Source organism: Fundulus heteroclitus, chromosome 3, assembly GCF_011125445.2.
Source record: "Fundulus heteroclitus isolate FHET01 chromosome 3, MU-UCD_Fhet_4.1, whole genome shotgun sequence".
In the NCBI taxonomy this organism is placed as follows: Eukaryota; Metazoa; Chordata; class Actinopteri; order Cyprinodontiformes; family Fundulidae; genus Fundulus; species Fundulus heteroclitus.
This window is the reverse complement of record NC_046363.1, coordinates 26,759,928-26,777,958: the sequence shown is the minus strand read 5'-3', so window position 1 is coordinate 26,777,958 and position 18,031 is coordinate 26,759,928. Positions and strand designations below refer to the sequence as shown.

Below are 18,031 nucleotides of genomic sequence, written 5' to 3'. Positions count from 1 at the left end.
GTTTAACCATACTCCATCTAAAAAGATATGTTTCATTCCTTACAAAACTATTTTTAGTTCTTTCTATCTAAAATAATGAAATTTAACTTTTTGCTCTAAATTTGTCCTTTTTAAAAAAAAAAACATTTTTTATTCGGCTTTAAATGAAATATAAGCTGAAATAAGCCTTAGATATAATAAAAACATTCATGAAAAAAAAAAATTAGCACAGAAATTGGAATAAGAGTTCCTAGAATTTTCTTATCTCAAACCACCACATTATTGCACAGCTTTTATAAACGTCTAAACCTCTGAGAAACATTTACAATGTTGGGTTTGATCATCGTTATGATCTGCAAATCAGTTAAAAAACACAGTGCTAAATAAGACTTCATTTACTACATCTCTAATGGCTTAAATCACTATTTAAATAGAAAAATGTTTGGTGTCTAAACTATGTGAATTTCTCCAATGTGAGATCAATAATGCCTATCTTATCTTATCTAAACTAAACTCAAGTTTCAAAACCACAACTTTAGTTTACAATTCTGGTATAAGGTACAAAGAAATGATGACATGACCCTTTTCTTGCTTGTATAAAAGTCAGCATTCAGCTGTGGGCTGTAAAGCAAAACTAAAACGATAACTGAGCTGGTAGTTTGGACGTGGCAAATTACAAATAAAAGACAAAATCTACATGTAAATTTAAGTAAACACCTATTTACTTTTTCAAAAACATACCTTTTTATCTAAGATAATGGAAAGAAGAATAAAGTCTGGAAATGAAAACATTTTTTCCAAGTTCTTTTTACACACTTTAAGAAAACCAGCTGAGTTTGTGTGAATTAAAGCCTCAGCTTCCTGTTTTTAAGCTGCCATTGTGGTCGTCTGCTGCTGTAGCCCATCCGCTACAGGGGCGGTGCAGTTTTCATTCAGAGATGGTGTTCCTCACATCTTGGCTATGACAAGTGGTTCAGCGAGGCCTTTTTCTCTCAAGGTATTCCCTTTTCAGAGAATTTTCTGTGAACCCCAGAGATGGTTGAGCATCCCTGTCAGATCAGCCGTTTCAACCACGTCACGTTCTCTGTCCTTTAAATCCACTTTCTCTTCCACTATGATGCCCGGTTAGACTTTGACAAGTCGTCTTTACCACGTCTACATTCCTTGACACGCTGCCAAGTGATAACCTGATTCTGTTAACCAGCGGCTGATAAGTGGTACCCAGTAAAGTAGCCACTGACTGCTCAATGCAGCTCCATGTGAACCAATGTTTGGGAGAATCCTTCCTTCTGAGAGTCTGACTGCTTTGGACAGCAGACTACAGCAGACTACAGCAGAGCCGGGGACAGGGGACCTCTTCTTGTTTTGGGTACCTGCCATGATCATGTCTTATTACCACTGCTTTCCTCTCTCTGCTGCTTAACATGCGCAACATGTCTAAATATGAGAGCCAGTGTCTCTACAGTACGGCGGTCCCAGTCAGAGGAAAAGGTTGCTGAGACTGTGAGATGTTTACTGTGAGTCTGTGCGGAGATTTGTTTTTTTTTTTTTTTGTTTTTTGTAAATCGCTCTGAGAAGAACGAGTGTGACATGAAGTCAGTGTCGCCGCAATGGCCTCCTTAACGTCACGAAGCTGAAGGAGCGTATTGTTCTATTCATGGAGCTTTTTTTTTAATGAAACCAGTCCAGCAGAGAGAGAGAGAGAGAGTGAGACACTCAGAGACAGGGCATCAAACCCATGAGTCACATCATAAGATATGCCCACTGAGGCTCGAATGGATCTGAAGAAACATTCATTTTATATCAACAGCCTTGTATGAGCTGCTAGGAATTAATGTGCCAGTAAAAAAAAAAGGAAAAAAAAAGATGAGTAACGGGTGAAGAAAATAGAAATTAGAGCGTTGTCACAGGGATTAAAAAGCTCCTAACATAAAGACAAAGGCGCACACACCCTGTGCTGCTTTACGTCACCTGTCTGACACACCTTTAAGTCGAGGGAACACACTTGGGGCAAATCATTTACACGACCATTAAAGCTGAGTCAAAAGAAAGAATGTTGGGACGACTTGTTAAAAAAAAACAAAAAAAAAACAACACAACTGGCTCTGAGCCCTGAAATGATGCTCTCACAATACCCTGCGTGTTTTAACACCTGTAGAGGTGACGCCACACATGACGGAGCATGAGTCAGGGTCTGGAGGATGCTCGTGGATTAGATCTAAAGTTCCAGGCAAACAGAAAAGGCTGAAGAGTCGCCGTGTTCCCACGACCGCTCACCTCGAAGCCGTGCTTCTCCGACGGCACCCAAACCAGCCTCTTGGCGGCCCAGTCGGCCTGGCTGGCGGCGGAGAACTTGGTGGAGCCGGAGGTGGGAGAGCCTGACCCCACGCCCGATGACAGGAAGCGGGTGACATCGTTGGCGACGCCCCCTGTTGGCTTGGACATGGTAATGCTGGCACTGTAATAAACAAAAACAAAAAACAACGAGAAAAGAGAGGTAAGATTTAAAAAGGATTTTAAGCGGTGATGCTGATGTGATTCTGTGTCGAGGGATCACACGCCTCAGCAGCCGCGCCTGCAGAAGGAGCCGTGGCACGCGAGTAACATGCAGCCCATCTAGGATGGCCTAGATGGGAGGCGCGGGGAAGCGGGGAAGATTTGTGGATGGAGAGGAGAGGAGTGTGTGTGTGTGTGTGGGGGGGGGGATGCTTGGAGAAACAGCGAGACGCATCAATCGACTGAGAAAACTGACATGACAGGAAAGCTGGGGGGAGGGACGGTAAGGAGAAAGTTCAAAACAAATCAAATCCCCGGTTCAGAGCACCTCCTTCGAAACTACAACCCACTGAACCCAGCAGAGATAAAAAACCCCAGAAAGGAATGCAGGGAAGGCTCTACTGGAAAGGCGAAACAAAAAAAAAAAAAAAACGCTGAGTCGCCTGAGGGCCTGGTGGTCCTGTGAGAGGAGAGGTGACAGTTGCTAAAAGTGGTTACAGCTCTGACACACCGAGGCGATTCAGAGTCAGACTGACTGCAGCAAAACAACAGCATGTCTCTATATTTATTCCAACAACTACCGAGCAGTGGGTCCAATAAGACGGCTTTCCTATAACAGTGGAGACCGCAGACATGTTAAGTCTTTGTCACAGTGAACTGAGCGAGGATTTTCTTGGGAGGTTGAATGAAGAAAAGGATTATCGTAAAGCATTTTTAGGCCATTAATAAAGGAAAACAACAAAAACAATACTTAAGAATAGGGTTCGTCATAGCACTCCTGTTTATTGACGTGATAGAAATGTTTGCACAGCCAATAGTCTGGGTCTCTTTCGCTTGTAGCTTTTGTGTGTCCGAAGTAGAAAAGTCCAGGAGCGCTGCTATAGACCGTTGTTACATATTAGTTACCAATAAGCACCAGTATCCTGAGATATTTTCAACAGTCTGTAAGTCTGTGGTTGGGCGACATAACTCGGCTTCACAAAAGGGACAAGAAGGCACAAGGTGTACAGGAGGAGTCACCTGCAACGACACAGACCTCAGCTTGGATCCAAGGCAGCTTATAGTCCAAATTTGTACAAAGAATGTGCTCGGATTAGGTAATGAAACGTCTCAGTGCCTCTGCAGGTATGTCATCGGGCCTGATTCCTGCTATGTGCCTCAGTCTGACTCTTTTCCGCTGCTTCTTTAAATCTCTGCTCCCAACCCATACCTGTAACTCCGATTCAACACTGGGCGTGGAGCGAACGTGTTCACAAAGGAGCTGGCACCACCCGGACAGTCAGTGAGGAAACTATGCAGTCCCAAAGCTCTCAGTCTGCTTACAGGCTTCCTCGTCATATATTTAAACCACTTTTTAGAACGTTGTGAAAAGATCATCGTTAGACACGCCTATTGAACCGCCCTCCACCTGTTGCTGCTCACTCGAAGGGCAAAGATGCCATCAGTTCTATTAAAGATATTGCTTTTCTGATAAGTCGGTAAACTATAATGAGCATGTCTGTATAAGCAGTCGACTGCGGGCCAGATTGTAAATTTTTTTGTAGTTCTTCCTTTTTCCTCTCCTTACAACTTGCTTGCAGAGAAAGTTGCTAACTTCAAGTCTTTCTACAGTAACAACTTCCTCACTGAAGAATGTTGCTGTTAGCGTGGGCTATTAGCGCTTAGCTTGCAGATTTTTAAAATGAAAGACCAACCTGTCACCAATCTGGACCAAAAAGCTGGTAGACTCTGGTCACCAGTTGAAAATCTCCTGTGCAAGTTTTTTAACACTGCTAATACAAAGAGATCCAAAGATCAGGCTTTTGCTGGACGATACGAATTTCCAGTTTTCTTCCAACGTCTGATTTCGATTTTGATTAATTCCAGGTTGTTTTTTCCAAAGGCTATTATACATAAAAAAATTACCAAAAATATGCACTGCAACTTGTTTGACAAGGTCAGTTTTGAATCCAACAGACATAAAAGGATGGCAAGACTGTCCTCATGTATGCATCACAGCACATGTCCTGAATCTTTATTTTTATACTTTACTAAAAGTGTATTAGAGTGCATCTTGCAGGTCTCGTAGAAATTACTTTTGATGCAGTCTATGCAAAAAAAGAAACAAAAAATCTGATTTTTCCCTTGACCAATTAGAACCGATCAAGGGAGGAAGGTGTGATTGTGATCTCTCTATGACCTGATTTAGCAGGTGTTTTTTTTTATCACAGGCAGGGCCCGGTTGCTGATATCAAAGCATACCAGGTAGCCTAATAGTCACTGTATCAAAACCATAAAAGGAATTCAGTCGCACGTCTCCGGGTTAACGTTCTTTAGGTGAGAGGTTCTCCCCGGCTGCTTGAAGCGTAGGGTAAACAATGGCTGCTCCTCCCTGGAATGTCGCTGTGCACTGCCAGTCAGCTGGCTGAATGGGGTTTGCTGCCCTTCCCCTCTCCTACTACAAAGACAAATGTGGCTGTTTTGGAAATATTTCTGGTCACCAGGTAGCTTGTTATACATGTATTACTTTATAATTTATATCATATTATTATAGATAGATAGATAGATAGATAGATAGATAGATAGATAGATAGATAGATAGATAGATAGATAGATAGATAGATAGATAGATAGATAGATAGATAGATAGATAGATAGATAGATAGATAGATAGATAGATAGATAGATAGATAACTCAGTTTATTGTTCTTTTTTTCCCCTTTAATCAACGTATCATAACAGATAACCCAATTGTAATTGTTTGTTATATTATTATGGCAGCAGGAGTAATTTATTTTATTTTATTCTTTGTTTTTAACGCAAGGTTGTCATTCCAGCCCGTGCCTGGTTTTTAACCTTTTTGACTGTCATAATCATGATTTTAAATAGTAACAGCAACAGTCGGAATAAGTCGAGCTTTTCTTTCTTTTGTTCTTTTTTATTCTCCTTGTAAATTTGGTAGTTTTTTTTTTTTTTTTTAACCAGGGTTATCATGCGGGTGAGAATTTCAGACTTTCATACCAGCCCATGCCTGTTAGACACATACCATGACAAAACAAGGCAACACAGCCACCGATGGCATCACAAAGTGAAAGGCAGAGCCTAAATGAGTCACTAAATAATCTGAACACAAAGTCAGTGCTCTCTCTCAGCTTTATCAGCAATCACAGCGGAGGACTTTGCATTACCTGCCACTTAGCTGCAACGTCTCATCCTCCTCCTAAAGGACACTCTCACACACACAGACATATAGATAGACCTCAGGCTGTCGCAGTACAGCGTGGACTGAGCAGCAAACTCCTGCAGCAGCAGCTGGAGTTGCCAAAAAACCTGACTGCCCTCCTCCATAGCAACACGCCATAATAAAGCAGCCCACAGACAATACCCCCACCGAGTTTGAACTGAGGTCATCCACTGCGGGGGTCCACCTCCCCTCTCTCTCTTTTTCTCTCTCTCTTCCTGCGGGTTAATTAATATGTGGATATCTAAAAAAAAAAAAAAAAAAAAAAAAAGGTGGCATCGGTGGAGCTGCATGGAAACGCCTTTTTTCCCCCACCCCTTCTTCTCAGCTTTGATGAGAAGTGGGGTAAATTATTATTTTTTTAAAATTATTTTTTCAGTATATAAATATAAAAGAGACACCGAGGAGAGGTGACAGACATGATGAAGCCGCCGGCTGTGATGATTACAGAGGCCGGGCTGCAGAGGCACACAGATGCGGCGTGGACCCTATAAATAACCCGGCGTTATTCCGAACACAGACGCAGAACTAGGGAAGAGAAAACCGCACCTTTGGGAGGAAGAGACACGAAACATCTCCAGCTCACGGTTGACAAAAGCATCCATTTTCACCCGCGATCTTTATTACTATCGTTTTATTCATACGTTGGGGTGACAAATCAATGCGGCCACGGCCTATTAATATATAGGTCGAGCTTCTAAGATTAAACAGAGGGCATTTTAAAACCAACACCAACCTCCTCGGCCGCCCTAACGTTTCATGTTTAGGCTCTGAGCTCACATCTACTAACTGAGCGAGGTTAGCCAGCTCCGCTGAAATAGGAGACGTTTAAAGGATATTGCCCCGGCTACTTACGACTTGGATTAGGGTAAAAAAAAAAGGTAATTAAACGTCTCACCTTCGGGTTCCGATGAGAGTAGTGGATAAGGCTCGCGGTATGAGAAGAAAACGGAGTGAGGCGGTTTCGTGGATATGTCCCTGCCCTGGTAGGTGTGTAGCCTTACCGCATATGCGGTTTTTATCATCGCATTGCTCTGTGAGCGGAGCCGCACACTCTCCGCGACGGGGATAGAGTGGACAGCGTTGAGGGCGACGACGACGGCTTCAGCCCCCGGCGACTGCTTCCTGGCGGTGGACCAACCGGGTGCGAGCAGACTGGTTTAACAGTGACAGGCGTCCAATGAACGGCTTTAGCTCAGCCGCGCGCCCGCCTCATGAATGCGGCGGCAGCTCTCCGCCCTGAAACGGGCAGCCAACGGTTGTGGTGACCAATCGAATTGTCGTCAGCGCTGACTGCTCCGTTGTCAGCCAATGGGTGAAAGGCGATGGGCGGGGTTAGGTGTGAGTGACGTGTGGGCTAGCCAACCGGAGTGTTGTAGCAGGGCAGCGCAGCAGGTGCCGTGTGGTGCTCTCGCGCTTTCAGTGGGAGGAGGGGTGGGGGGGATTTGCGCGCTCTTTGTTTACCATTCTGTGGCAGCGAGGTCCGCAGTCACTGATCCTGGATCTGATTTTAATATTTTCATTAAAGAAAACGGCAGAGACCGTTTGATTGGCATCTGACCCCAGGCGCGTGACTCAGATCAACCTTGAAAATCCGACTGAATGTTGCCTCTCTGCAGTGACATGGTCCGAAGCTGTTTACTAAATATTTTCATCTGCTCACCCTACTCCTAGAAAAATAAATCCTATTTTTTTGCCCCAGCTGTTGATTGGGAAGGTTATGAACACTTAAAAAAAGAAGAAATAAATTCAGTGAAAGGTTATTTATAATCGCATACAATCCAATCTGTTGCAACGAACAACACTTTGATAATGCAATGAAAAGCAAACAAGCATTTGAACGTTAGTTTATTCCTTTAACTTCAAACGTGCATAATAATTATGCATAATTATTAATTACAAAGATAAACAAAATCCAGATAATTCTTGTATCAGTCATACACAGCAGTGCTACTTCTTGAATGTGCTTAAAGGTCTCTGTAATCTAACAACGTGAAGAAAGCAACCAGAAAAATAAAACAAACAAACACACAAACAAAAGTATTGCCGTTGTATCAGTTTCCTTTCTTTGTTCAATAAAACAGTTGTGTTTTATTTGGGAGTGCTCTGTGCCTGAGGCCACTCTAAAAGTACAAAGTAAAATTCAGAATTCTCATTGCTAAAACAGTAAAAACATCTCTAAAACATTCAATTTCTTTTTCTTCCCTTAGTTTACAAAAAATGATAGCATTACAGCGTATTATGCAGTTATATATCGCAATGTGCTGACCAGTATTGTGAGCAGTAAATCACATACAAATGCTGTTTCTTTGAAGTTCAAAAGTGATGGTGCTTTAGGTTCAAGTTACATTTGGTGGCGGTGGAGGCAGGGTGAATGACAGGAGCCGCCAGTGATGCTATTAATAGGACATGGACACTATGAAGAAGAACAGCAAAGGAAACAGTACCTTTGGCTCAGTATTACCACTGTCTGTAACGAACAAAATGTCACTAGTTAATAACACACTTCCTCTTCATGCTACAAAGCTTTTGCACAATGTCAGATTTCGCAAAGATATTGTACCATTGCAGAGCTTAATATGTCGTATATGTCATGAGCCTTTGGTGTTTGAGTTTTTGGGTTTCTTTTAAGTCTCTGCTGTTTCTGTTTTCTAGTTGTAGCCATTTTGGTTCATTTGGCTTCTTAGTTCATTCTTGTTCTTTGTATTTTTCATATATTCTCTGTTTGATTTCTCTCATTCTGCCTATTACTCTCCTTGCCTCAGTTGCCTCTGCCTTTATTGCTCTCAGGTGTCTCACTTTTCCACCTGATCACTCCCATCTGTGTTGCCATATCTTTCTCCACTTTTCTCCCCTGTATATAAGCTGTCCAGTTGTCAGATTCTTCCGTTGCCTCCGTTGTCTGCCACCCTCCTTAGTTTCCCTGCCTGATTACTATTCTGTGTCCGGTCCAGTTCCCGTTCTTCCTGTCTGATCTGCTCAGTTCTGCTCTGCGTATGAATCCTTTTCTAGCTGTAAGCTGACGATGCAGGCCTTAACATTTTACTTTTCAACAAAACTCAAAGAACAAAATCACAGGTTACGCGTTGGCCAGGCCAATTTGGGTGACTATAAATGTTGCTTCCATTCACGCTGAATTACACTCAAAACATTTAACAACTTTGGCTGTGGGATTCACAATAACTTATACTAGAGTAAAATTAGCCCAAATATTTATTGTCCTTTTAAAAAAATAACTAGAAAGTGCATCTACTGTTGTCTACAATAAAAGAACAAAGCTTCTTATACATTCAGTGTGTGGCCATGGTGTACGTGCTCAGCTGCGGAATGGATTAGCAGCAATGGTGCGTTCCATTTACCTCTGAAATCGGGACTTGGAAGGACACCACATTCAAGTTGTGTTGTACTCAAGAGACAGGATTACCAGGTCACAAGTCAGAAAAATGAATTATCAAATGCAACACCCCCTGAAGTCATAACTCTGGCTTTCACACTCAACGGTTAGATACAGCAAGGCTGCTGTGCACACACAGTACAAATTGCAGGAATAAACTGTATTTGTACTTCTGAAGGCTTGCATGTCATTAAACCACCAGCACACATATTATTGTATGACATTAACTTGTGCAGTTCCTTTGTGTTTCAATGCATATAATAGAAAGAAGCACACTGTGACTAGTGGCATTAGAGGAATTTGCAAAACATCACTGGTTTACCAACTTCAAACAAAAGCAAGATTAACTCAGATGTTACGTAATTCCTAAACACAAATTCCAGCTTTAAGGAATTTCAAATGTGGCATTGTTCCTCCAGCAAGGTAGAAAATCAGAGGAGATTGCCAAGAGTTGAGCTAAGAGCCCTGGCTAAATACTACCTGCCACTAACAGTTCATTACATTTTCAATAAAATTGCAGCCTTTACTGCATTCTAACACTAAAGGAACATCAGTTCTGCATACTCGCTTTTCTGTGCAGGGTTGCAAGGTGGCGTAGTGGGCCCTGAACCAGTCACCAATCTATCCCAGAAGCAACACAGAGAAACACTGACAAAATAAATAAATAAAAACATGTACACACACTTACCAATAAGAAAAGAACATGACATGCATATTTTTTGGACCCAGTGAGAGCTCATGCATAGGGAGAACACGCAAACTCTATAAACCTTCTTGCAGGGCGATATTGCGAACAACTATTCCACCATGCAACACCAGAAGATCATGCAGTATCACGTGAGGGACTGATTAAACAAGTTACTAACTGTTAGAAGCCCAAACAAACTCCTTATTTGTGCTTGTTTCACTACATCTTGCATGCATGGCAGCCATATTGGATTTAGTTTAGTTTAGTTGTAGAGAAACATCTGACTTCCCAGTTTGCTGTTCCAACTCCAGGGGGCATTTCAGAGGATTACTTTCATTTTGAAACCTGGAAATTAAAATTTTTGAGCATAATTTGAAAAAGGGCATATGATTTTGTGTGTTCAGATTGCATTGCAAGTTTTCAAAAGTAACCACATACCAACAAAAAAACAATCCTTTTGAAGAAAATGGACGCCACAAATATATCACTTTAAGCACAAAACATGAAATAAAAAGCTGCTGATGAACAGGCTGTGGTTACATTACAGCTCTGTTCTGAAGGCACCACGTTTCAACAGAGAAAGCATTTGTAATGTCTTACCGATTACACAATTTATTAAGATTAAAATAGAATAACATCCTGTGAATATGGTGTTTCAGTCCACTTGTGCAAATAGAAGACAGTCTTTTGGGGATGCAAAAAACAGCAAACCACTAAAATCTCGCAATCATCATATAATCTGTCCCACTCAGTGCATCTGAGCTATGATTTTTTTTTCTGAGGTTGAAGTCTCTCGCATTTTAAGCAAGTCCTTTTATGTCAAATTCAGACCAGCAAGTTTTAAAACACTTCCAAAATTACAATCCCATTACTCACTTAGCACATTTTCCAAATATGACAGAGAATTACAATGAACAGATGGTTTCGCTGACATAACACATAATAGGACACTGAAGATATTAGTGCGAGAAAATTGCAACATTAACAGATTATCTGGAAACCGTCAATATCATCTCTCCGGCTGTGTTCAAAACCTTACAATAGACTTTGCTTAAATAAAGAAGTAAATTCAGCACAAACATTACAACCCAATAACCTTATCACAAGCCAAAAACAAACAAAAAATATGCACTACACTCAAAAAGGAGAAACTGTTGGAAACTGCTGCTGGTTTCCAACAGTTTCTCCTTGTTACCATGTTCCTGCAGTGAGGATCCCTGTTCAAATACCAAAGTACCCGTTCTTCAGCCTTACAGAAAGGACACTGACAATACTTACCATTAGAAAGCAAAATACTGAAGTGATAAGTCAGCATAGTTTTGAAAATACATTCCTGAGTAACAACAAACTCATCATTACACAGCAGCAGCTGGAGGAAAAGTCAAACATTTCTCCAGGTCAGAATCGCTGAGAGGCAGAGGCAAGTTGTGGCCAGCAGGCGGCGCTGCTGCACATCCTTCTGATCAGGGATCAGGGTCCAATAACAGTGCTGTGGTAGTGATGGGCCAGATGTGAGACTTGATTGAAGTTTGTAATGGTTGTGAAAGACTGCCAGGACCAATCAGACAACTAGATCAGATCTGTGACCAAACCCCCCAAACGCCTCACTAACTTCTTCCTCTCTCTAGTCTTTAGCCACACTGGGATTCCCATGTAAATCTAACAATTAACAACCTCTGTGAAAGATAACGTAATTGTCCCTCTTCTCTTGATCTGCCCAAATAAACTTGCCTAACTCTCTATCTTTTCCTGTTGCCCTCTAAAGCTGGGCGTCTTGTCTTTTTAGCGGCCCGTTACTCTTCATGCTTCCAAGGATGGTATTCGGGTGAGTTGGGAAGAGCTCTCCTGGTCTTGACCCGGTTCCTCATCTGGGGAGGCCAGCTCCAGCGCCACCTCATTCTCATAACAAAAGGACGAGCGTGAGCTTCCACTGTACCGCTGCTCAGCCAGCTCTTTGGCGCTGCATGACGGCGTATTTGGAATTTCGTAGGTCCGATGAAAAAATGAATAGTCGACCTAGAAAAAAAAAAAAAGAGATTTTCTTAGTTTGATCCAAATTTAATAGTGTTAAAGTTGAACTCATCCTGCCGTAAAAGCATAACCCTGCCCCCAGACAAATTTTTAAAAATGCCACCAAAGTGGGCAGTGCCAAGATTGGGGAATGTGGAACATTCATGGCATCAACAAACCTTTTTTTTTTTTAAAAAAAGTTTAGGAAACAAAAATACATCTCCTCCATCAATACAGCACCTCCACAAAAATCTGCTCATCATAGTAGATGTGTGAAAAGTGTTATTACTGCAGTGGGATACTCTAACTCTGAAAAATGCGGGACACATATGGATTCAGTACATTTATTTCATTGGGACAAAAATCCCATGTTAGGAAACAATTATTGTTTTATGAAATAATTAGTGCCACACTCATTGGTGCCATGGCTGTTGGTACTTTGCCAATAAGAAAGCACTTACTCTTCTCTCATAATACTTAAAAAGGTTTGAGTATCCCAAAAGACAGAACTTTCACTGCAAAAACGGAACTAAAAAAAGGAAAAATGTTCTTAAAATTTGTGTATTTTTCCTTGATTTGACCAGGTTCTGCCAATAGAATAAGATTTTTGCACTTAAAATAGGAAAAATTAATCTCCATCATCTTTTTTTCAAGTGCAATATATCTAATTATCTTATTTCAGGGGTGAAAATACTCATTCCATTGGCAGATAATCTTATTTACCTGCTCAAATATAGGACAAAAACATTTTACTTATTCTTAGATCCGTTTTTGCAGTGTTGACCGTTCCTCATTGCACATCTCTTTGGACCATCAGGAGTCCCACCCCATCTTTTTAGTATTTTTTTTTTCAGCTCACCCCACAGATTTTCTATAGACTTCAGGTCTGGGAAATAAGGTGCACATGGAAGATAGTGATTTTTATGTCTGCGTTGATGTGGCTTTTCTTATTTAAAATATCCTCAAATAAAAAAAAAAGCCTATGATGCCGCACCACAACAAGGTTCTTGGGATTTTTTTGAAGATTTAAACAAGATATAAATAAAGTTTTTCTTTTTTTTTTTTTCAAATCGTTATCAGGGGTACAGACACAACACTTCTAAAAGCCAACTCTTTGGTTCTCCTTTCTGACCTGGTAGCCGTCTCGCTTCTCAAACAGCACGGGTTCAAAACGGTGTCCCCAGAGTATCTCAGATGCCAGATAGGAGCTGCGGCACTGCGTCGTCATTGATGTGGCCTCCACCATTCCCTCAAGTATGACCACCACCTCCAATTCAGAGTCGCTCTTCAAGGCTTTTTTGTCAATCTCAAAAAAAGGCGATTCTTCGTTGATTTCGTGCACTATTGTCACCGGAGAGACCAAAAAGATGCGGTCGGTGCCAGTATCGAAACCCACGTTGATGTCTGCATTGTCGAGCGGCAGGTATTCCCCCTCTGGGGTCATCCTGGGCTGGAACAGATTTAGGTAAAGAAAGAAAATGTATGCTTTTTAATGCATTACTCCTTCTTATACTTCACATTGAAGCACATTTTCCAAATGGCTGAATATTATTATATTTTAGAACAGGAAAAGCTTAATTTCATTATTGCATGTAAATACATCACACAAAGCCTTTCCTTTCTTTTTCATAGCCAATAATTTGCCTTTCAGACAAAAAAACTGAGCCTTTGGTGTTGGTCCCTTGAAAAGAGAAAGGTGCCACCATATGAGGATGATGATTTATAGAAACATCTGTTGTAGAACAGGCCTTAAAGCCTGTCACTCTTTGGCTGTAAATAGTAAAGTGATTGTTTTCTTGACAAAAAATACATTTTTAGTGGGCATGTGTGTTGTGGGAAATATCCCAATAGAAAAAGGACATAATGAGCACTATTGCTAGAATAATAATCTATACAGGAAATAAGTGTGCATGCCCTGGAAGTAAAGGGGTGGATAGGACAAATTTCTCCTCAGCCATCAAAAATAATCTTATCAGAAACACCTTTTCTCCAAAGATTTTTAAACATCTGGAATCTTGGCTTTAAAGAGGCCTAGTCACGTAGTATAACACATTTCTTAACCAGTAGCTGACTCAGGTTCGTGTTTTCCGATTAAATTATTGTGCCCCGTTGGCTTATTATAGTTTTATACTTTATTTTTACATCAAATAAATTTCTTATTTGTATATTTATCCTAACAACACCTCGTGACTGGAAGTACAACATTGCGCATGCGCAACATTAGAAATCAAGGAGGAGAAATGCAGCCGACCGAGTCAGCAACACCCAGCGGAGGAGCGAAAAGGAGCCTATCGTGTTAAGCTGGATTTTAAATACATGTATTTAGTCACACTGCCAAACCAGAGGTTTATCTCTCATCCAGCCCTTGCCATGAGAAAATATGTAGGTCTGGCCCATAAAGGTGTATTTCTTTGATCCTTGCAATGCAGAATCTGCCCCATTTGGACCATTATGTTTTTTGTTTTTTACTGAAATAGATAAATAGTGTCTGTTCTCTGCAGATTCTGTACCTCAGGAATATCTGGAGGGCAACGACATGCAGTCACACAAAGCAATGGTGGTGAGAAAACATTGGATAATAGTAAGCATTTTTTACTTTAACCCATAGAAGGTAAATTTGTGTTAAAAAACAATCACCTACCCCAAATATTTAAGAGTTACAAGGGGAAACGGGATGATCAAGGACAGTGGCTCTCAGTTAAAAGAATTGTAGGCAAGTTAATCCGTGGTAAATCTTTCAAACCCCAGAGGGAAATAAAAAAAACTCTCATTAACTGGGCCTGGCAGAATACAAGCCAGATGGTCTAGGGACTCTCTCTCTCTCTACCTCCTTTATATCACTCTCTGTTGCATCATTTTTCCATTTAACCCATCTTTTATTAAGTTCACCTTTTTTGATTTGTCTTTTCATACAAAACGGTCCTTGTTCAGTTTTCATAATTAATCTTTTCTCTGCTTACCTTCAGTAGTTGTGCTCTGACATGCGCCTCAACCAGGTGGCTCTTCCGTAGGTTTCCCACCCTCCACATCATGCAGAGTTTTCCGTCTCTTAGCGCCACCACCGCAGTCTCAGAGAACACCAGAGTCTCGTTGCGCTTCTTGGGCTTGGCAATCTTGGCCATGACTGCCCCGATGATGAAGGCGTCAATAATGCAGCCCACGATGCACTGCAAAACGACCGCCAACACCGCCAGGGGACATTCTTCGGTCACGCTTCTGAATCCGTAACCGATGGATGTCTGCGTCTCCAGGGAGAACAGGAAGGCTGCCATGAAGCTGTTGACCTGGAGGAAGCACGGCTCCTCTATCGCCTTGTCTCTATCAAACTCTCCTCCGGAGCCGGATTCTCCTGATCCAGGAGAAGAACCGGAGCTGGGGGTTAGCTGAATGGAGAGGTCCCCATGCACAGAGGCAATGAGCCAGAAGGCAAAACCAAAGAGAAGCCAGGACAGAATAAAGGAGAGCGTGAAGATGACCAGCATCCAACGCCAGCGTATGTCCACGCACGTGGTGAAAAGGTCGCTGAGGTACCGCTGGCCCCTTTCGCTCATGTTGACGAAGGTGACGTTGCAGCGTCCGTCCTTGCCCACAAAGCGTTGCCTGGGCCGGCGGTTACAGCGCCTGCTGCGTCTCCGGCTGGTAGTGGAGGGGGAAGAGAGGGAATCCTGGTCTGATGAAGAACATCCATCCCTTCTGCCACCTTCACTACCACCTTTGGTATTCCTCGGATCTAGGCAAATTTCTCCTGCTCTCACTTTGATTTCTGCCTCTGCGTCTCCTCCGGCTGGCCCGCCAATAGCACTCTGCCTCCGTGCATTGTTGGTGTTGCTCTGAAGAGGTAGAGCTTTGCCATTGAGGACATGGACCGGAGAGGAGCTGGTTGGGCTTCCTGACCCTGTCGGGCCCTCCTCTGCCCTCGCACTTTGTGCTAGCCTCATGACCTCCTCCTCCTCCACTGGCCCATCTACCACAGCACTGAAGCGGCGTTTGACACGTGCCGCTCCCATCATCTGCAGGAAAATCTTTGTATTTCTCAGTCTGGCTTGACACAGTCAGTTTATTTATTAACGATTTCACCAACAAAGTCCTTCAGTCTTTCTTAAAAAAGGAGCTCGCTGTAGGTCCAAACAGAGACGGACAACCCAAACAGGCTCCTGTTTCATCCTCCACAACCGGTTGTTTGGTTTTCCAGGGTATTTACTTATGAGGTTATACAGAAAAAAGTGGGCTCTTGTGTAACTTTAGATATATTCAATGACAGGCCCAATCTAAAAAAATCGGTAATCTAAAGTGAAGGTGGACATAAGCAAGCCAAGGAATCCCTATTTTGCAATTGCTTCTCATGCAGCAGTTCATTCAGGGCGTTGCAGGGGAGCACTGACCTCAGGATGCAACACAAGAGCATGCAGGACTCATTAAATTATATTTTAAAACAAAAAAAAAAAAAAAAGTCTTGAGGTCTTGAGCAGGCATCATTTGATGAAGAATATAAACTGTGACTGCACTGCAGCCGGGTAATGCAGATAGAAGCATTTTAAGATCATCCAGCTCATAACAGCATACATTGCATAATAATTCCTATAAGTACAAAAACAAATCAAATCTAATCAACTTGTGTTTGAACAAACAACTGAAGAAATCCTAACATGCAGAGGTTAAAAAAACAAAACAAAAAAACATGCAAATTCTTACAATCAAAGATCTTTCCAGATTTACATCCACTTGGAATCAGCACGAGGCAAAAAAAGATACAGCAGGATGAAAGTTCAGTTTTAGAGTGAATGTGTCATCATAAACAAAGATATACAAGCCATGAAAGCTAAAAGTGTAGCAACTTTAACTATTTTCATAAACTGATAACAAGGAAGATCACTTCAACTTTAATAGTAATATATTGTATATCATTCCTTATTTGATTATGTCAATGTTTTAACTAGTTCATGTTTACTTTCCAAAAGGCCACAGATCTGACTGGTGGACACTGAAAGTTTTTAATGTACTGGTTGTTTCGTTGCAAAATATTAACGCTAATGTTTCTACTTTTAACCATCACCTGCAGGAGATAGCACCTCAGAACAGACGTACCTCATTACAAAACCGCATAATGACTGGGAAATCCCAGAAAACACCTGACAAAAGATAAGTGTGGGGGGAAAAAAAACAACAGGGAAAGATTACTATGATCTAGCTCCAGAGATACCAATAATTTTAAGTCTTTGGTGGAAAGCAAAGGTAAGTACACAGATCACCTTTGAAAGTTCTCTGCATTTGTTTGAACTCAGGTGACAAAGCTGGCAGAAGGAGAAAACACACAAACCACTGAAGAAATAAGCTGCAAGAAAACAGCAACATTTCTGTGGATTTGGATCTCTTAAACTGCTTCCTTTTTTAAATAAAGAATACTGAAATAGCTACTTGAGCATAGAATACGTATAATAAATCAAAATGCAACGTACAAAATCCCCAACATGCACAAAATCTTTTAAATGAATCAGGAAGAAAACTTGTTTTTATAAATACAACTGAAACTGTTAACATGCTTTATGCGAATTAGGCTGCTTAAAACCAGTTCATGCTATATTAAAAGCTCTGGCTGAACCAAAGGTCTCACCACAACGAATACAAAAACTGCCCCAAAAGAACAGAGGGCAGCAGCTTTGATAGTCATCCAAAAAGACAGAAAAACAGATGTTTACCACAAATATGGGGGAATAGATCCCTCCTGAAGTGAAAAATGACATAAGGGTTCATCTTGACTTGTACGTTGACCTTGCTTTGTTAAACATGATCAGTAAAAGGATTGAGGTTTCTCGATGTGAAGGAGGGAAGAATCACTGGACAGTCTTCTGTTTGTGTCAATCCCTTTAATCAGATGCCAGGGTCTGATATGTACTCCTCTGGTAAAGGATTGTCGCACCTAACATGCAGCCAATCTTGAAAAATGAATTTGGACAAACAAAAAAAAAAAGGGTAAAAATGTGAGAAAGGATGTGTTAAAACTGTCTTTGCCAGAGAAACACTGCTGAAACAGAAACTGAAAAACAGAGAGTGAGACTCCCTCAGTTATCTTTTTTTCTGTTAATATATAACAGTATATTATAATAATCTTAAGATTTATGCCATAATAAGATGCATAATGTGATTCATTACAAGGAGGAAGCCTACCTGTGCTCCATCTTTGGTTTCTCACATCTAGTGCCTGGATAATTTTTTTTGCAGACGGTCCTAACTTGAGGTTTCAGAG

The 18,031-nt window shown here is 41.4% G+C and overlaps 2 protein-coding genes across 8 annotated transcripts in view; both read right to left on the bottom strand.

The window, feature by feature from the left end:
• Positions 1-6,774, bottom strand: part of myh14 (myosin, heavy chain 14, non-muscle) — a 47,298-nt gene extending 40,524 nt beyond the window's left edge. For all 7 annotated transcript variants that reach the window (XM_036134599.1, XM_036134628.1, XM_036134608.1 and 4 more), the window contains exons 1-2: positions 6,594-6,774; positions 2,257-2,437 (exon numbers count right to left, since the gene is read on the bottom strand). In XM_036134599.1, coding sequence (XP_035990492.1) covers positions 2,257-2,424 — 168 coding nt within the window. In that variant the 5' untranslated portion in view covers positions 2,425-2,437; positions 6,594-6,774. The remainder of the gene's footprint in view (positions 1-2,256; positions 2,438-6,593) is intronic.
• Positions 6,775-7,553: 779 nt separating this feature from the next.
• On the bottom strand, positions 7,554-16,456 carry kcnj14 (potassium inwardly rectifying channel subfamily J member 14). The gene is made up of 3 exons (XM_012865727.3): positions 14,748-16,456; positions 12,920-13,237; positions 7,554-11,793 (listed from the first exon to the last, which is right to left on the bottom strand). Exons 1-3 carry the CDS (start codon positions 15,795-15,797, stop codon positions 11,578-11,580), a joined length of 1,584 nt encoding a protein of 527 aa, XP_012721181.2. The 5' UTR covers positions 15,798-16,456; the 3' UTR covers positions 7,554-11,577.
• Positions 16,457-18,031: the final 1,575 nt, after the last annotated feature.